The 16,527-nt window shown below is 42.8% G+C and overlaps 1 protein-coding gene across 1 annotated transcript; it reads left to right on the top strand. All coding sequences in view use genetic code 11, as the record gives it.

Annotated features, from left to right (window-relative positions):
- Window positions 1–477: 477 nt before the first annotated feature.
- On the top strand, window positions 478–16,421 carry EGR_00118 (hypothetical protein; the record flags this gene model as incomplete). Its single annotated transcript, XM_024489367.1, has 11 exons — window positions 478–570; window positions 1,844–2,380; window positions 3,560–3,661; window positions 5,851–6,105; window positions 7,146–7,327; window positions 8,012–8,493; window positions 8,963–9,802; window positions 13,364–13,744; window positions 14,236–14,702; window positions 15,522–15,799; window positions 16,307–16,421. 11 exons carry the CDS (start codon window positions 478–480, stop codon window positions 16,419–16,421), a joined length of 3,732 nt encoding a protein of 1,243 aa, XP_024356045.1.
- Window positions 16,422–16,527: the final 106 nt, after the last annotated feature.

Here is a 16,527-nt window from a genome sequence, read left to right as displayed (position 1 = left end):
CTTCGGGTAATGCCAGCAGACCCAAGTCCTACACTATGCCGAATACGGATATTCTTTGGGGAAGTTGTGGGGTGTTGCAGCAAACTATAGCCTTAGTGCATAGTGAAAAATGCACGCATGCCTTAAAGTTCGTAGTTAGTTATCCAACTATTAGCTTCCTACTAGGCTAGGGGATGTATACGAAGCACAGCTGCCAATTACTTGTGACAGACATCCTAAAAGTTTAAAAAACTTTGGCTATTTTTGCGCAATAATCAGTCTCATGGTCCTCAAGAAAAGTTGCTATTTACACTTTGTAAAAATGTGCAATGCGTTTTCTACAGTAGGGAAATGTCGGAGACAATGTTCCATAATGGGCCAATTACGCAATTTGACGCATATTTACATAGAACATTGACTCACATTTTCCCTTTTTTGGACATTAAAGGTCGTAGGTGTAGCGCGCCTAGACTTCTGGTAGGGGTGGAGGCCAACGACATGGCCAAGAGGAGAGTCACCAAAGAAAGGTGCAATGGCCATGACACAAAGTGGCCCTACTTGCCAAAACCGGAGGTTAAGCAAGCAACCAAAGTATTGCAGCAAAAATACATATTTACCGTGATAAGTGTTTGGGAGTGCACATTATTTTTGCATTTTTAGAAGAACATATATTTAGTGCATTTGAGAATATAACTCTGTCCAAATAAGTCCGAAAAACTCAACTCCACGCCTAATAAGGCCTTCCTGCTGCTTAATAGTTTATGTTTGATCATTACAGCTTGGTTGAATTCCCATACTTTACGTAAAAATTCTATTCCCCTGCCTTTTAGTCCTGTATAAATCGTGAAATACACTGGACTTCACATTGACGATGCTGTACAAGGCCTAAGAGGTAACAGATGCAGTTTATTTGGGTAATGTGTTTTTTACATTGATTTCAGTCACTAATACACTGGTCCATAATTCCAGGTTTTTCGAATGGTGCAGATGATATTTTGAGGGAAGCCCATTTGGCTGTGACCTTGGCGGAGTGTTTATTGTCTGTTGCGAGCAATGAAGGTCTCTTGTAAAATTTTTACATTAATCGAAACTATTTGTTGTGCTTTTCTTTATTTATGAACCTTTGGGCTTTTCTTTGGTTGCCATCATAACTAACTGAAACCTCTTCTCAGAGTTGTTTATTGCCTTGACTGGATGATAGCTAGTACCTCATTTTTCTTTCACTAGTCCTCATTCCAGAAGTGAGATTTTTACGTTTTTTTTTTTAAATCTATTTTTAATTCGAAGCTATGTGCTTTAGCATAGCTGTTACATTCATATCAAGCAATTGAAATGGAATGCTTTGGCTTCCGGCCTTTATGTGGGTAATTTGGTACAAAATCCCTTGCACATAGTTTGCTTTTAATGCGTCACGTCCGCGATGACGTCGTTTTTCGAGGTAACAGATCTTTTTTTCACCACAATCTGGTTACATTGCAATCGGTTGTAATTTTTGGAGTAGGAATCTGAACACTGGGGATTAAATTAATTGGCCGTCTCGTCTGTTCTACATTTACCCTTCTTTACTTAGCAGCCATATTTACTGAATGAAAATCAAGTTGTTTGTTTAGTGACCTAGCGCCCACTATCGAAGCATTTGTTGATTTTACTTAAATGTAAATTATCATATGTTTAGGTCTAGATTAGCCCAGCTGCCTAGTATATAATGCGACCTACCAAAGGCCCACAATATCTCTCGTCTCCGCATCCCCCTTACCTTGCTACAACGTTGGCCAACTCAGGAGATATTCTCTTTTCTTCCGCTGTCACTAGTCACCGCAGCAATTCCTTCTTATTATCATCCCTTCATCATCCATCTCTTCAGCAACACCAAAACAGTTCGGTCTTTTCACTGGTTGATCCCAATATCGAGTTGCCAACAATAAGCGCTAACGAGGTTGAGCAAGTCTTGAGTCAGCTTCAATCTTCATCATCCTCTCAGTCGTCTGCACCACCACCATCTCGAAAGACATCGGGGTATTGGTTTTCCAAAGATGATTCCTTCACTCCTCCTCCGACAAAGCGCTCCTTTGGTGGCTGTGTCACACCTGTAATAACCTACGCAGACCATCGAATGCAGAATTCACAGCCACCTCAGGCGCGCTCCTCTTCGTTGTTTGCCGCTCTTCAGTTGCCTCCGTTGGGGGTTGGACCGACGACAGTTTCATCCTCTACCTCTCCTCCATTGCACGTGGCACTGCGGAGACAGCTGTTGGCACCCTCAACCACCTTTACCAATATCTCAAATGCGGCTAAACAACGTCAAGAAAATCTTACGGTGCGCCTGGCCAATCGAGCCAAATTGACGGCTGCTGCTCGGATTCCTGTTCTCGCTAATCCATCGACGGCCAATTCCGAGTGTGTATGTTTCTATTTTTCTTTGTCTCTGCCGTAGCCATCATTCCAAAGCATCTTGTTTGTGCCATCAGTTCTCAGTCTCATCATATGAAACCTTCCCTATCTGGTAATTTATTGTACCTGTCTATCAGGTAGCCCATGTCTTTCCTTGAAATAAAGTTCACCAGGGCATTTTTCAAAAAATGATATTATGTAAATCGTCACTGTACTAATTCGTAACAGCCTTCAAAAATTCGCCGCTAATTTTTCGATAGATTTAAGAGACTTGAACGCGTAATTTTCATAGTGTTACTTTTGAAATTACTTTCCACATGTCAGTGGCATTTGGACCCGCTTCTCAGTCTTCGGGTTTAGCTACCTCTTCAAGTGCTGCAAACCAAATTTAAGTTGCTCCCCACAGTGGCACCGCCATACCGTGCAGTGATTGCTGTTTGTCTGCCACTTAATGGGCACGTGATGCGTATAACTGTCCCCCTCCCACGCGCTCCTCGCAGTTTGGGGCAAATCCACCTTGTTTTGCTCCTCACCTCCAGCCTTCTTTTCACTTTCCCCATTGCGGCACACAAATTACTGCTGGGTAATTTCTTTTGCTGCCCTTTTGGAAGCACCTTTCCCATCCAGATTTCCCCTACTAGACACAAAAACTACTTCATGTTTCCATTTTCCAAAATGTCTTGCATTCCAGCTTTGTGTTCAGAGCTGTTTGGAGCACTGATTTGCTACATGTTTTCAATCGGTTCACGATGTTGCCTTTTATAAATTTTTTTGCTATAGCATTGTGAATAACATCATTAATTGTGCTATTGTTGTGGACACTTATCACAAACAAGTGAGTGTATTTCGACGATAGGGTATTGGAGGTGTTGGTAATTTACCGGTGCAGTACCAAGTCAGGCTGCTACAATTTTTTGTGATACTGGTGCGTTATTTGAGGAAGTGTTCATTTCACACCAATTTTCGAATTTGATGTGTTCTCTATCCGACACTTTTACCTTATTTGGCTCTGTTTATGTAAAATATTTCAAAAATGAGTAAGTCTAATACAGCACAACTTTTTATGCAATCAAAAGCATGTTTTATTATTTTAGATAAAGACTTTTTACTTAACTAAGGCGTGCGGCATGAAAGATCCTTTCATATTATCTACTTAAAGTTACTTTGAGCACTTAATCGCCTTTTCCAGACCACACCAACTCGATCTATCATATCTCAACCGCCTACCCTGATGACGCCATCTTCCACTGACCACGTCCCCCAGGATCCCAACGAGCGCTTCCGATTTGTTGTGAGTTCTCTTTGTCAAAAAGTGTACTACTCTGCTGTCCTCCGGTTTTCTAATTTGATATTTAACTTTAATAATCCTTGAATGTTTTATTGAGGGCCCCAGTAGTCACTTGATTTTCGCTCTTCAACAGTATATGCCACTATTTTGAAATTAGCAAGATTTCTTGCCCTGAATTCAGACTATTCATTGTTGCATTAATTTCTGAAAGGCCCTATGCAAGATTTTTTGAACTTGCGTTGGGCGTTGACGGACCAGTCATCTGATATTCCATGTATTAAGCCAATTAGTATTGTGTAGAAGTAATAAAGATGGCATTAATGGGCCATCATCTGGGCTAACTTCAGGTGATCCCGGATCGCCAATAAGCATAATTTCGTATTCGTTCTGTGCATCCCCATCAGTTCCTGACGTGGAAAGCTGCTAGAATCCCAATTGAACCACCTTCCACAGGCTTTCTATTCATTTTACATAAATATAGCATCTGTGCCGTGAAAATGCTTAGGTTGGCCGATCGCTGTGGAATCCACATAGGATTACACTATGTTGAACTTAAGTTTGGTTTTTTTTAATTAATATCTTACGTTTTTTGAAAACCATTCAAAAAAATGCATTTCAAGAAATTTTATCACATTCTTTTCTAGTAATCCTTGATGTTTAACCTGGAAAATAAATTGCCTTAATATTTTTGATGTATTATTGCATTTTCGATAAATTGAATCTACGTGTTTCCAGTTTGTCATTTCGCGTACTTTACCTTAGCCAGGTGGCTGATTTCATCACCTCTTCCCTTGATTGTGATAAGTATCTAATTAATCATGGCTTATACTTGTTAATCTACTGGAAACAAATGTACAGCAGGGCCTTATGCTTTTGCTTTTTGCTTTTGTTCTTTTCCTGACTGTTAAAAGCAGAAAAGTTTAGCCATTGAGATCAAAAATTCCACACATTTATGTTGTTACAATTATTTTTGACGGTGAATCATTACTAGGTATGTTTTCTTTTCCTAATAGCGGCAAATTACATTGTATCAACTTTGGGAATATCTATTTCGCATTCTGATTTGAGAATTAGATACCCTAGATTTCGCCCCGACGATAAGCTCATTTTTACAAACTTTGAAACGGGTATAACATTTGCTATTAATTGTGAATTTACCTGATCATGCTGCGATGCCATTTTTAATGTCTTAATCGAATCTTTTAGCCTGATCAGTGTCCTGCGGCAGAGTGAATCTTATGATTAGGAAAGTTAACCATTAGCCTCTTCTAGAATGCTTCCATTGGACCTCTCTTAGGCTCATAACTCCGTAGTCCATTCGTCATTCTGGTTTGCTAACTGACCTGCTGCCAACAGCGTGCTCTCTTTGACAGGTGTATTGTTCAAGAGAATGAAGGATTGATGAAACTACTCTTGTTCATGCTACTTTTTCAATGCTCTGCACCACGTATTGCTTGGGATTTCCGCCAAATATCGAACGGTAGCCGTTCACAAAATTCTCCATGCTGCCCTTAGCAGATTGCGCATTTTTTCAAATAAAATTTTTCCGACAAGTCGGAACTTCGAAAATTTTTCCCTTTCTCTTCCACATGGGACCTGTTGGTTCTGTTCATGAGTAGCCATAGCATCCCAGTACGAATAACCGTACAAATTTTTGCTATGGGCGAAAGGGCAAAGCTACCACTATAAAACTGTTCACTTCCTTCTTTGTGCATTTTTAATTGGGTTCAAGGTTCCTAATTTATTCCGGGTAGAAAGCATGATTTTATTTTTTTCTGTCAGATTTTGTCTCAGTTGGCATCTGTGCCATCTACCTTAGTCGATTTTGATCTTACATAATTTATTGTTTTCGTCTCTGCTTGACATTAGTTTTTTTTTTAGTGCATATGTAAAAGTGAATCACCACTACAATTGTAGTAAAGTCGTTTTCACATCAGTGTTCCCATTGCAACACATTTCCTCACAGCGCTCCCATTTAGGACTAAATAGTTTCTGACTAAACTTATCTTCATTATTTCCGAATTAAGCTCTACGTTTCTGTTAAATCATACCCTCTTCGGCTTTAGTTATGTATTTGATTCGAAAAGCATTTCCTCTAGCGCCACTTCACCACTTGATTTTTCCCCCCTTCCCGTTTGGTAATTTCAAAGGATTTATCCAGTAAACCTGACAATTTCTCGACCCGTTTTTAGTGTCCTCACCCGCGGTGTGGTCGGCGGTACCAGGCGCGAATCGGTTTAACACGTCACCTGGTTAAGTACCACGGGGAGAATGTGGAGGCGGAGGAGGTGGTGACATTGATGCCAAAGTCCGATCCCCTCCCAGCAGCGTCTGGTACTGTCTGCAACGAGGAAGCGACTCTCTCGTGCTCACCTGTTCCTTCCTCTACAGCCGCTGCTGGGCCCTCCTCCTCCCTCAAACTTTGCTTCTCCGTGCGGACTGTTCGGGTGTGTTTCAGCTCCTCTTTCCAACGCGCTTGCCTTATGACTCCATAGCTTACTCTGATTAGCTGCCAAACTGTCAGCCACCATCGGCTGTGCCTAGTGCCTGAAATGAATATATTTACCTCGCAACATTCATGCGTTTTCGACAGCAATAACTGCGCGGATAGATGACCGCATTAATGTTTATGTGATTAGTTTGCTTAACCTGTGTTTCTGTTAATTCTCACAACAATTTAGGTATGAGTCTGGTTCGGTTCCAAATTTCAAACTTTTGGGTTGCCTTGATTATCGGTTTATGCTTGGGAACTTCTCTTCTACACTGGTTCTAGGAACGCCCTTTATGACGTCAATTTTTTCATTTTTTTTGTCTGTAAAACTGATTTCGATTTAAGTGTCCATTATGATACCTATAAACATACTTTAATCTTGGACGTTCTTTCCAATCATAACTTCTCGAATAATTTGGAGAGATCAAGATATGTCCACAGTTATGACTTAATTCTTGATTTTTTTTGTTTAAAGCTGGAATTTTCATGAAGTATAATTTGATTCTGATTTCATGGCCTGTCGTCCACCTCGAATTGGTTTTTATCAGCTTGGTAACTGTATCACCAATTTAAGCATTAGCAAAAATGCATCCCTTTAAGCGGAGTTTACCTAGCGGAGAAATGGACTTGGTAAATATGTAAGAGGATAAATACGGTATCCGAAAAGTGGACAACAGAGTCAGAGACATCGATGCTCGGCACTGCCAGTCAATGTTAGTCACACTACCAGCGTTTGCTACGATGTCATCAAGTGTGCGTGGGTTGGGATCAGTGTTAGCGCCGACTGGAGGGTTGACTATCGCATCTGAGGCCTAAATTCCTGTACTACTTCGGTAATGGTATCGCCTTCAATGTTTTTGGTGTTTCCCATTTATACTAAAACAATTTTTCATCCGTTATGGAAGGTCACTTTTTTAAAGCCATTCTCTTTGCCCACTCGCATGTGTTGTCGGCGTTTGAAACCTTCAGCCATCACCCTAATATGCCTATTTTCAGTCGGATTCCAAGGCAAATTTTGTCTTTCACCTACGTCTTTCTGACACCAACCCATGTCTCGCCGATGCTCGCGCCCTTGCTGGCCGGGTCATCAGCTTTTTCTGTCGTATGGAGCGAGATACGGGTAACCTGAACTCAACTGGTGCACAATCAATTCAATCATCCCGTAATAGATCCTCAAGGTTTTCGACTTTGCTAAAAAGTTAATATACTCTACTGCCATACCCGTCTTTTGTTTCCAAAGCTCATATGCGTTGAACCCTGATTAGTCTAGGCTCAAAGCAAGATTTGTTTCATTCAATGCTCACCATTGAGATAAGAATTTTTTGAACCAATTTTGTAAGCGATTAACCCCGGGATTTAAGTGATTTGTGAAAATACTGGGATTCTTCTCTACTGATCTTTGGTTACCATAAATAAATTCACCTTGTAGGATAATTTTTTTGAACGTCAAAGGCCATAATTTCGAATCATGCCTGGAGTGTATTGCATTCATTACAAAGTCCAATTACCATATTTCTTTACTAGCATTCACTTTTTTGTATGCTTTTTGCATCTTTAATATCTTCATCTGCTTTAAAATGTTGGATAATGTTATGGCTCTGCTTTTACGATGTTGCTGTAGTGTATTTAAAAATCTATGCACTTGGAAAGGCATCACATTTGAACCATTTTCTTACTTCATTATAGTAGATAACATCTCCATTATCAATTCGCCAAAGTGTTTTTTATTGGGGAATTCATGTTTATTGGCATGCAGTACAACTAAGCTTTTATGGATAACACTCATTCCCTTGGCCTCCACGTGTCTAGTTACCGAAGTAAAATTACTTCAATAATATGTGATTCATTGATATTCCATTCAGTAAAACACTAGCTTCATGCCCTTTGCTTTGCAAACGCGTTGAAATGGAGTATGGTGTGGTACCTCTTGTGGTGCAGGTGGATCAGCGATCATCTCAGTCACTGGACCGATCGAAAGTTCAGCGGCGCTATCCTTCGCCTCCACCTCCTTCCTCCTCCACGAGCACCCTTGCCTGTCCTCCTCCTCCTCCCCCTGCACGCACGACGGCCCCTACCGCTGCGGCTCGCGCGAACCTGCGCAGCCAGACCTCACCTAGTCTACTCTTTGATCGCCAAACAACCACCACCGGCGGTGGGGGCGCCAAGGTTGCCATTGTCTCTATGCGACGCTCGCCACCTCCCGTCTCCGTTCCCACTGCCCACCCCGATCCCCTTCTGGTGCAGCAACCACCGCCCCCACCAATACTTCAGCCCCTGCCCCCTTTCCACATGAGCATTTACTCCAATGATGTCTCCGAACGGCTTAGCAACTGCAAGTTGCCTCGTCATTTCATTGTTAATATTCATTAGTCGCTAAGTTTGCATGAATGCTTTCATTTTTTTTTCATGTCCTCCCAATAGAACTGAACTTGCAAGTTATAACAAGTATTTAATACATAAACAGATTCTTAAGAAAACATTTTATATGCGGTCGTACTGTAACGTTTATGCCGGTGGGAAATGCTTAACCTACGGTTCATTTTCTTAAATCTTTTGCTTGCGACTAATTCAAAACAATAGCCTTTGCAATTGTTCTATGCCTAATAACCACTTAATTGTCATTATTTATTCCCTTTTTATGATGCTGAGCGTGCCCAAACTAATCTAGTAAAGTGTGTCCAACGTGAAATAAACTGATATCCCTCAACTAAATATGTAGCCTACTACTCTTTTGTTAATGCTTGCTCTTGGTTGATACGTTATTTCTAGTTTACGTAACCTTGTATTTCAAGAAATTAGTCTTTGCTTTACAGCTGGCGGAGCTCCAACAGATCCTTGGTGTTGTAGCAGTAGTGATAGGACTGCAGCCGTCGTCAGCGTTCCCCAGTGTTCTTCCTCGTGTTGTTGGCAAGACGATTGTGAGGAGTTTGAACATGAAGAAGAGGAAGAGGACTTCTTGGAGGAGGATTGCAGCAGTGATCTGGGTTTTGACAGCTGCTACTACCCCAGTAGGCCTACTGACTCTCTTCCTTGTCTGCTGCACCCCACTTATCCTCGTCATTTCCACTCTCCTCCACCTTCCTTCCACCTCCTTCCTCGCGGCTCTGCCGTTGACCTCTCCACCGCTGGCGTAACGGAGGAATGTTCCAGCTGCTGTTGGACCGCTGATTCAGACTTTTCCAGTTCCCTCGGTGGCGGTCATGGTGGTCGGCACTCTTCGGAGGATGGGAGAGTTCCCAGCACTGGGGGATTCTGGACTTCGCCATACCCTCGGGTGCCTCCAACACGGCAGCGGAAACAACGACTTTCGTCGACTTCTTCAGCCATGCTCCTCTCTCGTCGACGATTTTCGACAACCGTAGAGAAGAAGTTGCGCTGGAGGCGTGGCGACCGTCACGGACGGCGACGCACGGTGAGCAGCAGTGGTGGCAGCAGCGGTGGCCTTCCTGTTGCAGCTGCGCCCAACGCCGCCGACGTCGTTGTTAGCACAGCACAGTCAGCGAGTGTTATCTGTGGTGGGGGAGGCGATAACTCATCCTCCTTGGCAAAGGCTTCCGACGAACTGGTTGCCTGCCCAATACACGATTGCGGCCTCGTCTGCTCTGGATGCGAAAACCTCTGTGAACATCTGAAGGAGTGCCATCTACCCGACTGTATGTTTACCATTTAGGCGTCCTAAATGCGATCCTGTTGCTGGTGTTTACATTTGTTCTACTGTGAATTTGATGGCCGTTTATACAACACTTGACTTTCGCGTTTGTTATTACATAATGTTCCCCTTTTTATCACTGTCTAACTGTTACTTAATCTCTCATTTCTACCACTGAAACTCCTGTCTTGTTCACTAATTTGGTTGCCAGTAGCTGTGCCTAAATCATTATCTTGACTAACTGGTTGCAATATATTACCTTGCGATTCTCCTATATTTATAAACCATAACTATAACTTACCGATTACAGTTTTTTTCCACATTAATCAAAAAGACATCTGTTTAGTAAAATCTCATTTTTCAAAAGGGTCATTTTTGTGTGTTCACTTTATGATTTACTTTGTCAATGAAAAATTGTAACGACTTCCCTATCCGTGCGGCTAATTATCACCATTTCTTATGACTTTTAGACTTTATCATTTTTGATCACTAATTATTCCTACTTTCACACGAGTTGCTACACTTTACTAATATTTATGAGTTCTGATATTTTTACTTAACAAGGCGGTAGCTTCTGAAACCCCAGGTTCAAGTATTCACCATCTTATTGCTTCTTTCCATAAGACTGAGGAGCTCTACTTGCTAGTTAAACTACTTCCTTTCTTCAGATTTGGATTGCCTTAAAATTTCAGTTGCGATTTTCTAGTTTATTCACACGTCTCTGGGCTCCACTTTGCATGCATATCATTTCGTGTTTTACCTGTCATCATCAGTCGTCCTATCTACCTGTTCATGGCTGTTTCGACCCAGCATTGGCGGTTTATCTGATTTTTGTGGCATGTCTGAGGTTATGCCTATTTTACGTCTTTAACCACAGGGTTGACAATGTTCGAAATTCCTTTTGGAGGTTTTCATTAAGCTCAGGCAAGATGTTTTTTGTTATTAGCGTCGTTCTGCTAGCTGGACATGCGATCTCGTCTCACTTTTTCGAGCCGACGCTTGAACCAGTTGGAGCACTTGTTATGACCAACGGTTGGGCCTCATAGGATTTGCTTTATTTTTGAGAAAAGCAGCAGTTTTAACAGTTTTCTTTTAGAGATGGACAACAGTCTTTCTCATAGAGATATTTCCACTTCCAGTTCATCATCTTTAGCGATCCATCCTTTCCCTTACCTCTTACTCTGTAGATAGATCCTTAGGTTTTCCTCTTCATTTTCCTAATCACTCATTTAACTCCAAACTCAATGCACTCATCACCGAATGTGGAAACAACGTTGTTAAATAACGACTGCCTTTGATTCCCAGCAAACGGAATGAAATTCTCACGATTGCTGTAGAAACCGAAGAAGTTCATCGTATTTGTTTGTTTCAGTATTTTGAGAAGATCCTAGAACTTATCTGTTGTCGGCACTTGTAACGCTGGTTGAGCAGCAGCGATTTATTTCCACTTGTTTAAACGCACAAGAGGGTAGAACCCTCGGATTGGGACAGCAAAACAAGTCAGACGGAGAATGGCGTTTGATACACCATTGGCGTCGTGTGGCTAGCCAGGTGAGCAACAAATCTTACCGGGAAGCCAAGTGACAGCAATTTTGACGAACGAGTTTTGTTCGGTAGCTCAAAAAGCAGGCAACAGAGGCAACCAGCTCTGACGGCCGACAACTCTTGATGGGGAGGCTGTCCGCTCAGAGCCTGTACGCCTTGTGCGCTGCGTGGGAATGACGACGGTGTCGATGTCAATGTGGCAAGAAGAGCTTATATGCATGTAAGGATGACTAATATGAAGGTGGTTTGTGTCTGGGTCATGACTATACCTTAACTGTAAAGCTATGCTTGAGTCATCCATAGTCCAGGCTGACAGGGCTGAGAGCACGTCTGAATCGTGTGTTTGGTCGTGATGTTGCATTCGCAAGACCGATTTGTGTGCATGCCTTTAAACTGTAGATGTAGTGTAATAGACTCCGTGTTTTTCTGTTTCACCTCTGGTCTCACCTTTAAAACGACAAAATTGGATAAATGAGAACATTTCTTATTTGAGAAGTATGGTGAAAGTGTACAGGTTACCAGAGTTCAAGGATCCGGGTTCGTTACCTCCTCAGAGGTCGATGGCGTCTGTTCAGTTACGTGGCTGTTGTGAACTGATCGCTTGTCACCCAAAAGGGTATGTTCAAACAAACGTAGCGCAGAATATGGGCATGACAAGGCAACAACTATTCGAAGAAGGGACTGAAAAATTAAAAGTAGAAAAAGGGGACAAATAACACAGGTACGAATAACTACATTTAGTAATTCACAGTACCCGTTTCTCCCACTTCTCATCGGTTTGTTGAGCTTGGACGAAACTCGTAAAAATGCAAATATGCAGCTTTGGTTTATGCTCACCCTTATGTTAGACGACTACTTTGCAACTCAAATTCTACCTATCCGGGGACGTAGTGCTTGTAATTAATTAACCTCTCTTCTGTACTAATCGAGGTTGACGTCCTCAGGCGACATTATGTTGTGCCTGTGACTTCGCTTCCTCTCTCTGACTGCACTTTTGCCTACCGTCGTGATTAGTTTTATCGCTTTAGCTAATGTTTTATAGGGGCAGTCATGTTACCTCCATTGTAAGAGCTTTTGCCCAGTTGTTAAAATCTAGAGCGTTAAACGAGAAGCGTCTTCACTTTTTTCACCAACACGTCTCATTCAAATCATTACTTACCAATAGAGGATCTTTCAAATTTCCATTTTTGGCCCATGGGTTACAGTCGCGTATCGTAAATACCCCGCTTCAAGTTGAAGTAAAGGGCTGTCCTTTTTATTGACGGTTCACGCACCCCATGTTCTGTCTCTTGTATCAGAAGATTAGCGTATTTTTTTTTTAATCTCAAGTGAACTGAATACTTCTCGTATGATTCCCGAGTGTTTTAATGCAATTCAATTTCTTTGATTTTCTCCCGTCATGACTTTTAAGGCAGAGCTTACATATGAGCGTCGGGAAGCTCTCTTATTCACGTTTACGTTTTTTACTCGACACGTCGCTCGATTTGATTATTACCTCCGCCTAAAATCGGTTTATTGCATGTAATGTCTCCGCATCACACCAAACTCGATATTCCAGAGCATGTTATTGAAATGTCAAATGCCATCTGGTGTATGCGCTCACGCATTTGGTTGGCTGCCAAGGTGGCGTAGCACTTACGACTGATAGGATACCGTTTCCGTGATAGTCCGCTATTGCATTTCTGCATTCCTTATTGTCACTGTCGTCTTTTGGGTGTTATTTAGAAGGATGGCGACAATCATTACCAATGTCTCTCATTCTTTTTCTCCAAGCTAATAATAATTTTACTGCCAATCCCATTAGTGATTCCCTCCCCTCCCCACTACACTATTCGGCTGCCCGAGTTTACTTGGCACATTTAAACGAACCGAGGGATGGCTTGTCCAGATTTTCACATGCTCCACTTTGGCACCAATCTATGTCAATTTCCTAACCTCTCAGATGTCGCGTTCCTATTTAAAATCACAAATTCTCCTTTGCATAATCAGAAAGTGCTTTTCAACACTGGCTATTTTGCAGCCCAGAATAAGCCTGTACGACTGATATTCGCATGCCCGGTGAAGAGCTGTCGGACATTTTGTGCCAACGAAGCCGCGTTCGAGGCGCACTTCGATGCCCACCTGGAGAGCCACATATCCGGCAAGATCGGGGACTTCTTCCGCCGCACCTCGACCGACTACGAGGGGGAGGCAGCTAAATCTAGCCAGCATCAGCGGCGCCGTCATGTGAAGTCGACTTCGTCTCTCGTGGATCTTAATATGGACGTCTTCGACAGCCTCTGTCTTCCTGTATCCCCTACAGACCAACCCATCTCCAACCGCAGTTCTGACGATCCTGACTGTTCTGTGAGCGCTTCTGCCAAATTCGGCAGTCCCTCTACATCTGTGGCTCTTCTTGATGGTATGAATTCCTCTTTTTTCTACGGTTGTTTATAGCAGTCTTGTATTTTAATGTTTCCAGGTTAAAGCCTATTCATTGACTTATGACCTATTGATGCATATATTTTACTCTTTTTTCTAACCTCACTCAAAAAATAGCTCCATATCGCGTTTAAGTGTTATTTTTTTTTGTTTTCTACTTACTTTCCCATTTCTTAATATTTTTGCCCGAAATACCAGACTCGGGAAGATTATTTTTATCTTTACTCATCAGGTCCTTAGGTTACTTCACCTTAGGTATTTTGTTCCGACTTGGGTTACAGATCTATTATGGAAGGCTACTGTGCAGTAATAGGGTATCTATCGAATTGCTGTTATCGTTATTGCTCTCAGTCGCATGAATTTTTTGCTACTTCGACTGCCGTAACTAAGTATGCTAGGCTTTTCCATAGTGTGTAGCAGTATTTGTTGTCCCCTCCTCATATTCTAACCGTTTTTTCCCCTCACATTTAGGGGAGAATTGGAGTCTTTTGCAGGCTTTGGATCTCCTTCCCGATGACGTTCTGCATGGGTTACTACAGGAAAAAACTGCTGGCGCCAGCACCAACGGTGCCTGTACAAGGCCATCCCCTTTCAGCGCCGGTGGGAGCGGCAACACCCCCACTCTCTCTAACGGTTCCTCGGGTGGCATCGGCAGTGTTCAAGATTCCAGCAGGCAGCATCTTCAGCAGCAGACTCCCATGTTTGTCTCCTGCTCTTCAGCCTCCAGCGGCGAGGTCTCCTCCCCCGTGCACTCGGAGCGCTGTCACCAGGGCTTAGGTGAGGGTAGTGTTGTGAAGCGCCAGAGGAACTCGCTCACTTGTCTCGACTTTCCAAGGGAGGGGCAGACTGGTCTCTCGCGTACTCGCTCAACACAGCTGCAATCGAAGAGGGAGACTCCGCCTCCGAATAGCCTACCTTCGGCATCGCAACTCCTCTTTGTAAGTTTACTCACCTTGTACATGCTTTTTAGGACTTCCCCTTTGGCTATTACTCAAATATTTATATCCTTCAATTATTGAGGAAAGGACCCAGCGAAATCCCTACCTGTTTCACCCGCAAGTTACGTGCCTAAATTTCATGAGTTCCCTCATGTGCTCTGTGAGCCAAATGACTTTTTTGGATCTGCCTTTTTGTTTTCGATGTCAGTATTTTGATGTTAACCCAAAAGTGTGCAAGTTTCTACGTCACCCGGTTTCTCCTGGAAGTATGGAGCCTCAACCCATGCTTCCTCGGAATTGGGCCAAGTTTACCCTAGTCGAACATTTATCATCATTTGTATTAATGGTTTAGATTTACTAATCGATCATGCTTAAAGTTGATTGGATTGGCATCTACGCTGCCTGTTGATACTTAAACCTTTTGGCTTTTACTAGAGGAGTGTCGAAGGCAACACATCTGGTAAAGTTCTTAATGCCACTAAGAACCTCTGCTGCTAAACACATTTTCTTTAAAACATCATCTTATGCTTTGTTGGCCTTTTGATCTAAATCATCACTCAATTTAGCGAACTTCCTTCCTCATTTACCCACAACAATGCTTTAGTTTGCTACCCTTTCTCAAATACGTCACACTATGCTTAAGCAGCACATATGTGTCTATTTCAATTTGGAATTATAATTTCATCACATCATAGTTCACAATACAATATTGCTAGATGTGTATCAGGTCTCCTTCAGCATATTAAGAATGCCAGCTACAGTTGGCTGATTAGCTATGTTGTAGTGAATTCTTAATAGTCCATTCCTCTGCTATTTCAGCAAAATAAGTCGGTGGCATTGCATGCTGTTTCAACAGAGGATCTCTTTCATCTCCCAGAGGCCTGGCAGCAGATGTGTCAGAAACCAGATTCTACTCGCATCAATTGGCAAGAAGGGGAAGCGGAAGGAGAAGGTGGAACGTCATTCACCTTTCCAGGAGGAAGTGAGAGGGTTCCCGCCTGTCACCTCTCCGACACTGACATGCCCCCGCTCTCCTCCTGTCTTTTACCCACCCCTACTACTCCCGCCACAGCCCCTGCCTGTCCTCATCTGCGAAGGTACACGAACCGTCTGAAGCGTCGCAGGCGTGCATTTGGTGAACGCTTCTACACATTTGACTCAAGGCTTCTCCCGCCCCAGCAGAATACCCCTTCTAATTCCTTCGAGGGCTCTCAACACAACTAGCATTGTGCATGTGCGTATGCGTCAGAATCTCACCTTCTCATCTGGTGTCTTTTCTTACTCGTAGTAGTCGCGCCCCCTACCCCCCCCCCCACTCATTCTGTATAGCTGATAGGAGGGTACAAGCCAGTTTCTGATCTCTCACTGCGTGCTGTGCTAAATGTTCCACTGTCGTACGATCACCTGTTCGCTCTCTATTGCCCCTCTTTCCCTTTGTTCAATGCATGTGTTGTATCTGCATTTTCATTTTTCATTTTAACGCCTTGTGTTTCTCTGATATAAATCTTCTATTTGTCTGAGGTTATGTTTAAACATCATGCATCTGGTCTGACTTGGTGAAACACGATGTAGTAAGCCCTCAGCCTGTTTCCTATCCACCCTAGGAAAAAAACAGCCTCACCGGAAGGCATCGGAGGTTGTATATTTAACGCATGGTGCTCCAGCGCGGATCCGCATTCACTGGGGCTATTAACCAACTCTCTCGCCTATGTTCGGTGAGGCGTTCTACCAGTGTTGGAAGAATGGCACTGTGTTAACGCAAGTACAGTGTTTTCACCGCTAGTGAGTTTTATGCGTGGTCATTAACATTAAAATTCAACTTTGC

The sequence above is a fragment of the Echinococcus granulosus genome, assembly GCF_000524195.1.
Source record: "Echinococcus granulosus chromosome Unknown EG_S00001, whole genome shotgun sequence".
Classification (NCBI taxonomy): Eukaryota; Metazoa; Platyhelminthes; class Cestoda; order Cyclophyllidea; family Taeniidae; genus Echinococcus; species Echinococcus granulosus.
The sequence above is the reverse complement of the archived record's forward strand: the minus strand, read 5'-3'. Positions and strand labels throughout refer to the sequence as shown.